Below are 8,183 nucleotides of genomic sequence, written 5' to 3'. Positions count from 1 at the left end.
TGTCTTGTGTTGCATCACGCAATAAAAGAAAAAACAAAAAAAAAAAGAAATGTTTGTGTTTAAATACCTACATGACTATAATGTGGAGGAACATTGTTATATGTGGTTTTCTTTTTCTTTTTTTTTAGGATTTCTTTTGGAGGGGGGGCATTTTCCCCTTTATTTATAAGACAGCTGAAGTGAGACAGAGGGAGCGGAGACACGCAGCAAAGGGCCACAGGTCGGACTCGAACCCGGGCCGCTGCAGAAGCCGAATGGGGCGCACACTACCAGGTGAGCCAGAGGACGCCCCTTCATGTGTTGTTTTCAGCTGCTGCTATTTGTTTACATCCTGAGCCAGAGATTTAGCGCTCAGGTTTCAGTTTAACAGAACACTACAGAGTTACCGGTTTTTGTTTGTATCATCAAATGTGTCTCTAACGGAGGTAATATTAGTCCGATGCTTTTATCTGAAGACTCTGAAGAGTCCGGTTTTCATACAGTTTGAAATGAGATCAGGCAATATGATTGTATGAGTTTGTTTAGATAATAATGTATTGTGATTTTAAAGGTATTTAATGTGCAGAAGTAGTTAAAAACAGACATGCTTGTCTACTTAATTAATTTTATTAACATTTCATTTAACATTTTTTAATCCTAAGTGGGTTTTTTTACCACATCACAATATTTATCGACATAGTGATAAAGTTATGTACACGACTGCAATAGATTTTATCTACAGTATATTGCCCACCCATAGCTCAGAAGAAGTCACAATCATGGCTTTGTCTGAATTCATTCCCTTTTTGCAACCTTGAAGAGCTTTTTTTGCTTGTTTTTGCTTTTTGTTATTTCATTCGTGTGTCCAAATTCAGAATGTAATAGATATATTAACCACAACCACTTAAACATTTTGACAGTGATGATCATTTATAAGCAGTAAAAAGCAAGATGTTCTGTTTACTATAGTGTAAAAACAGGTTTTCATGAATGAATGAATGTTTAAATGAATGAGTGTCTTTTTTTTATTGTTCCAGTCTATGTGGCGACTGTCGGTGGAGAAAGTCCCTCCGGGCTGCGGTTGGTTGGAGGACGATGCTGCAAGCAAGCAACCGCCAGTGTGACATCACAGGCAGCAAAAAACAGGAGCCTGCACGAAGTGAGTGACAACGTTTCTTCCAGTTCAGATCAATGCCTTCAAATCAGAAATGGAGCCTTTTTTATGTAGGAGGTTGTAATTGATTTCCATAAATGTGATTTGTTGACATTCAACAGTTAATCTTTCTCTGTGATTGTAACTGAAGCTGAAGCTTGTCCCCAAATTCAACCTTTAATTTAAGTTATTTATTTATTTACTAATATTAACGTCTTTAATTGAATATAAGCACATGTTAAAATATACATTATCAGACTGTTTTACACGTCTGTATTCTTGCGCATTAAACAAAAAACTGTTTCCCTGATGAGTCTAGAAACCTCAGCAATAATGATGTCACCCCAAATACACAGAAACACACAGATGTACACGAGACACACACAAAACTGGAGATCAACTCAGTTTTAATTTCACAATATGAATCAAAATCTACCTTTTTTTAAAATTTTAATATTGTTTGAGGAACTCTATCAACATGAAAGCAGATTTACTCTGAAACAAAACTAAATGTGTTTTTACAAACGCTCACGCACATTCATACAATCACATTCACTCGCACAAATCAGGCTAATAAATTAGAGATATAATCTATCGTGTGGACACAGTAGTCTAAACAACACAAACCACCACAGCAGAAAACAATACATGTGCCACATTTCCACCAAATCTGTCGTTTAATTTTCTGTCTTGTCGTGCGGTTAACATAGTGAGAGGGATTTTCTGTTTGTGGTTTTGTTTGTTTCAGTTTCAGGCTACTTCAGGACAGTTTGTACTCTAACACTCAGAGAAGCATCACTGTGACATCTGTGACGAGACACAGACGTCCTTCAGTTAACGTTGTCAAGGCCCTTAAAAATGATGACGGTCCCCATTAGACCACAGATCCCCGCTGATGAGATTTTGTTCTGCAGAATTTATGTTTTAAACAACTCTGTGCAGCTTTACCGAATAATAGGAAATAGCAAATTATTCCATAAAGAAACATAAAAAGTCAAATATAATGACAAATATTCAAAGTGGACTTTTAAAAGAGCTTTTTGTTTAACCAACAGCCCCAGACTCCCAAAATATTAAATTTTACCACTTTCAAAGGATCATCGAAAAGCAGCAAATCTAACCTGTAGAAGGGGAAAAAGAGATAGAAAATATTATCGTTTAGTTATATTTATTGAGAATTTACAAATTATTTGAGCACTGTTTCTTCAAAAGGGATTAATAAACCTTGTTTAAAGTCATTAAAATGTATGTCAAAAGAATGTATAAAAACAATGCATTAGGTAAAATCATATGTTCAAATTACAAATTTAAACAATAAGTGGGGCTTCAAATAATGAGAATTTTCATTATTAATTAAACTGCTGGTTCTTGTTTTTTTTTTATTTATTTTTTTAAAATGTTTTTGGTCTATAAAATATCAGAAAATAGTGGAAAGGCCTTTTATTAAGGCAGCTACTTCAGTTACAACAATCCAAACCTCAAAGATATTAAATTTATAATGTTATTTGTAATGTTATTCTTATATTTTTTTAAGTTGTTTTTTGGCATTTCTGCCTTAAATAACAAATTAGTCAATTATTTAAACCACGTTTCTGTTCATTGTCTAATCAGTTTATTGACCAGTTATTTAAAAGATCTATCAGTCTGTGACACCAACACATTTCTGCTTAAAGTCTACATCATGAAATGACTGTTAAAGTCAAGCAATGGTTCTCAAAGTGAGGTTCGGTGACCTTTTAGAGGTCCACAGAATTGCCAAAAGAGAAATCATATTATTCTTATAGTGGTTACAGTGCAATCTACTATTTTTCTATAAATCATACCTTTTTGTGACAGTTTTGGTGATAAAACTTCTTCACCTGAGGGTCTGTGGTCTAATGTTGGTGTGTGTGTGTGTGTGTGTGTGTGTGTGTGTGTGTGTGTGTGTGTGTGTGTGTGTGTGTGTGTGTGTGTGTGTGTGTGTGTGTGTGTGTGGAGAACAGTGAGCAGCTCCACTCTAAACCAGCAGGTGGGAGTAAAGACCGAGGTCAGCTTCACCCTGCAGCTGTAACCTGATCAGTCGGTGCCGTTAGTTCACACAACATGAGCAAAACTAGTTCAGAGACAGACTTTAGTGACTTTAAGTGGGATGTAAACCGACAACAGAGCGTAGAGGTCAAAAACAGCATCCATCATAAAGACTGAATTACTGATAAATCTTCCTAATCTCAGATAACTTCCACATCTGAGAAAACCTGAACAAACAGTTTCTCAGCACAGTTTCAGTTTGAAATCATACAAAACACACCAGATTTCACACTCAAACACTGACATCAAACAGCACATTTATGTACGTTTATACAACTCAAACCAGACAACATTTGTCTCTCTGGTGTCCTACACTTAGCTCGTGGCATTTGTTGGTTACAAACTAAACATATCACACTATACAGCTAATTGTCTTTACAGTAAATTTATACAATATGTACATAAATAAATAGGTTTGTGTCTCTCAGTGCTCAGGATACGCATGTGTGTAACTGTTCAGGTTTGAAGGTTGTTTTCTCAGCAAATGTCAAGTTTGGTCAACCGGACCTCTCGGAAAAGCAACTGCCGAAGTCACTTTTCACAAAAGTCAAACTCTTTTAAATATCAGGTGTTTTCATTTATAATCCTTTTATTTACGTTGTTGCATTTTTTTCCCTTTTTTAGCTCAAACTCTTTCGGTCCATTGTTTTTCGTGTTGTAGTTTTTGTTAGAGCAGAAATTCAAATGATGCACGCAGTCCTGCAGCTGTTTGTCCACGCTCACTTTCTGGGTGTTTGGATACTTTTGCGTCCAGAGAGGCGACTTTATAAACATCGGTTCTGCTAACAGTGCAGTCAGTTCATATATGCGACGGAGCAGCTTTGTGGTAGATCCCTGACGTCAGCCCAGTCCCAGTGTGTCCAGTTAAAGCAGTACTGGCTTCACTGTACATGGAGGGTGGCGCGGTGGCTTTCTGCGGCCAGCAGGGGCAGCATCGAGCCACAAACCTCCTCCAGGACTCCAGGGTTTTTCCTGACCAAATCCAAACCCCTGAGGTGATGCCCACCACTAAGCACATGAAGTACTTGAGCATGAAGACGGCGTAGTCCGGGCCCAAGCGCTGGCGCTCAGACGGGCAGGTGCACGCCAGGGCTCGCTCCCAGCCGGGCCGGTAGTGCTGCTCGTAGACCAGGCAGGCCACCACGATGGTGGCGGGGACAGTGTAGAGCACCGTGAAGAGCCCGATGCGGATCATCAGCCGCTCTAGTTTGTCGGTCTTGGTGCCTCCTTGCTTGATGATGCTCCGGATGCGGAAGAGAGAAATGAAGCCGGCGAGTAAGAAAAGTGAGCCGGTGAAGAGGTAAACCACAAGAGGTGCGAGTACGAATCCCCTCAGATTCTCTAAACTCTGGTTCCCCACGTAGCAGATTCCAGCCACAGGGTCCCCGTCCACAGAGCTGAGAGCCAAGACGACGATGGACTTAATGCTTGGGATGAGCCAAGCGGCGAGGTGGAAGTACTGCGAGTATCCTGCGATGGCCTCACTGCCCCACTTCATCCCTGCAGCCAGGAACCAGGTGAAGGACAGCACCACCCACCAGATGGAGCTCGCCATGCCGAAGAAGTACACCAACAAGAAGACGAGCGTGCAGAGAGCGGGGCCGGTGGTGTCGTAGAGGATGTGCAGCTGGTCGCCACCAATGCTGTTGCTTGCGCCACACGCCACTCGCTCATGACCCGCCACCAGACGGATGATGTACCCCAAAGAAACAAAGAGGTAGCACGCAGCCAGGAAGATGATGGGCCTCTCCGGGTACTTGAAGCGCTCCATGTCGATGAGGAAGGTGGCGACGGTGGTGAAGGTGGAGATGAAGCACAGCACCGACCAGAGTCCCACCCAGAAGCTGGTGAAGGCGCGTTCATCGGCTGAGAAGTACGGCTGGTGGCAGGGCTGGGCGCAGTTGGGCAGGGGGCCGGTCTGGACCTGACCGTACAGGGTGTGGGACTCCCTCTTGATGGGGACAAGGGGGTCTCGACAGCGGCACTCTCTGTCACACTGCGGAGGACTGGGCGGTCTGGTCCGTCCTTTAGGGGTCGGCTTTGGGAAAGGTGGAGCTAGAGTGGTGGTCTCGCTGCTGTTCTGGTCCATGCACAGGATTTCGTCACCCAGCTGGGGCAGCTGTTCGCAGCTCATCCTCTCGGGCCACTCAAAGCCATACTGGCTCATCAGAGGAGAGCAGCCTCGCTTGGCCCGTTCGCACACGGACCGGCAGGGCGGCAGCGGCTTGCGGTAGTCCGGCAGGCAGATAGGAGTATACATGCTGCACAGGAAGAAGAGCAGGTCTGGGGAGCAGCGAATCCGGACCAGAGGCCAGAACTGGTGCACCTCCAGTCCCACCTCCTCCTGGGTGTCGTGGTTGAACTGGTTGGGCATGTAGGTCAGGTTGTAGCCGATGCCCCTGCACATGGGCACAGTTATGGGCTCACAAACCAGGTCCTTGGAGGCTCCTGATGCGAGACCAGGACACCGCAACAGCAGCAGGAGCAGCACGAGGGGCTGCGAGCTGCACAGCGCGTGCCTCGCCATACAGAAAATGATTAGTTTTAGAAATATTAGAGTCATTAAAAAATAAAACAAAAAAGGATGAGGGTAAAACGGCTTATTTTAATTTATGACTTCATCTCTGAAAGCTGAAAACTTTCTTCTTCTGCTGCTTGAATCAGGATCAGAGTTTCATTCTGCTCCCTTCAGCCTCTTTATAATGAAAATAATCCCAGTTAAACTCCTGTTGGTAAATCCACTTTGTCCATAAAGGTCCAGGTCGAGTCTCTGCGGTCAATCATTCACCAGAGCTCCCGCAATCATTACGGAGAAAGTTCATCTCCGATGGTCACGTTCCAATAAATTTAACGACCTTGTAACATTTTTACCAGCCCTCGTTGCTCCCGACAGGTTGCAAATGCCAGAAAAAGTCGCATCATGAAACTCACAGTCGGTGAAAAATCTGCAAGAATAAAAAAGAGACAAAAATCACAATTTAATGTTTGAAGTGAGCATAAAAGTCCCGATCCCGGTGTGTAAAATCCACTTGACGTTTTATTCCCTCAGTTACAAGAAATCAGCTCTCAGGCGCATGTTTGTTTTTTCTTTTCAAAGTTCCGCAAATGTCATTTCTGCTGCGTCTAAACGAAAACACAAGAAAACACAAGAATAATCCCAAATGTCCTTCAGGGTGAAAACTTGTCCCGTGTTATGAAGTGCAGCAGCAGCAGCAGCGCGCGGCTGCAGCCTCGCGGAGCCTCAGGACGGAATAAAGTCCGCCTGAAGCTGCAGCACCTCCTCATCACTCACACACACACACACACACACACACACACGCACACACACACGCACACACGCGCTGCCGCCGCTGCTGCGTTCAGGGGCTGTCGGAAATGTCACCATTAGACCATAAGCAAAAGAGCAAGTGAGGGAAAATCAGGATTTTCTGAGTAATATCAGTTCTTTAAACCCCATTTTATGGATAAAATAAGTTGAGTTTAAAAAAAAACTTTATTTATACTCAATAGAGAAAAAAAGAGTGCAAAAGTGGAAAGAATCAATAATTGAACATTCAATTCAACATTCAAATAATTAAAAAAGTGTAATAATTAGAAATAAATCCAAAGCAAATTAGCAAATGGAGAGGAAAAATCAGGACTTTCTGAGAAACATTCAAGCTTAAATGTACGATTAAAATAGGCCTGTTGTTTTTTTAATGTGGTTGAATGGCAAGTGGCAGGTTGAATTCAGATACACTGACGCGTTTCTTTCCTCTTTTGTTCTGCAGCTCAGTGAAGCCTGAAGAGAAAAAACTGCTTCTGACACAGTTTGTGATCGTCTCCCACCGACGGCACCTGAACGCATCGGTGAGTTGTATTTATGACTTCCTGCATTAGGAGGTAGGAGTTTTCCAGGAGTGCTTGAAGGTATTGGATGATGGATGAGGTCTCTCCACCCACTGACACCCCGACCACACACACACACACACACACACACACACACATTACAACGGTTAATTTTAATCCCGACAGGTACATTCTGCAGCATTTTGAATAATTCACAGTATTTTTAACATAAATTATCTCGCTTTTTCCACATTTGCCGATTTTATTTTTTTTTTTTACAGTTTGAGTTTATTTTCTATTTCCTGAATTGTCTTTGATCATAGCTTATTTCTTTTTTTGGCTTTAACAGCTGGGTTCCTGCAGATCCTTAAGACTTAAAAGTCATTGATCTCATTAATCTCAAAGTTAGGCCCTCACTGACATTAAATTGTCAGAGTTGTCAAAAGTCTTAAAAATGCTTAGACATTGGAAAAAAAATAAATAAATCTGATATTTTATTAAAAGACCCAAATAATTTGATAAAAATTAAAATAATGGTAATAAATATAAACATAAATACATTTTTTAAATTAAAATAAAAATTTCGCCTAACCTTAAGTAATTAATGTTAGTGCACGTTTGTTTTTTTCCTTCAGTATGGCTAGTGAAAAATTGTCCTTAAATTGCATTTCACGTGACATTTCAAAAAAAGGCTTGAAAAGGCTTAAATCTTCTTACCTCGCTGTAAGAATCCTGAACAAAAGCTGTAACTCTAAATTTTTCATCCAACATGTTTCTTTTACAGTTTGTCACAGTCAGATCTGTTTACCGTCCTTCTGTCGTCGCCTGCGTATCGCTCCCGTGTTGCCATGAGCACCACTTTAGTTTCATCTTTAAATTGGTCCTTTCAGCATCATGATGCATGCCGAGGCGTATGAATGGAGGAATATTAATGCAGTTTGTTCCCCGGCATCATCCCTGACTTCTGACAGACCTCTGTATGTCACTAAAAACACACGACGGACTGACACATTAAACAGACATAAATAATCCGATTCAATTCTTATGATTAACCGTTTATTGATCATCAAACATATTTTTTGTTGCCAAGGTCGAGTCCCCGGGTTCTTTGTTGTATTCTTTCTCTGCCATGGCAATTAAAAATATTTAAAGCCCC

The 8,183-nt window shown here is 41.6% G+C and overlaps 1 protein-coding gene across 1 annotated transcript; it reads right to left on the bottom strand.

The window, feature by feature from the left end:
- Positions 1-1,522: 1,522 nt before the first annotated feature.
- On the bottom strand, positions 1,523-6,437 carry fzd5 (frizzled class receptor 5). Its single transcript, XM_042494213.2, has one exon. It carries the CDS (start codon positions 5,760-5,762, stop codon positions 3,999-4,001), a length of 1,764 nt encoding a protein of 587 aa, XP_042350147.1. The 5' UTR covers positions 5,763-6,437; the 3' UTR covers positions 1,523-3,998.
- Positions 6,438-8,183: the final 1,746 nt, after the last annotated feature.

Source organism: Plectropomus leopardus, chromosome 10, assembly GCF_026936395.1.
Source record: "Plectropomus leopardus strain MGB_pleo_1.0 chromosome 10, ASM2693639v1, whole genome shotgun sequence".
Taxonomy (NCBI): Eukaryota; Metazoa; Chordata; class Actinopteri; order Perciformes; family Serranidae; genus Plectropomus; species Plectropomus leopardus.
The sequence above is the reverse complement of the archived record's forward strand: the minus strand, read 5'-3'. Positions and strand labels throughout refer to the sequence as shown.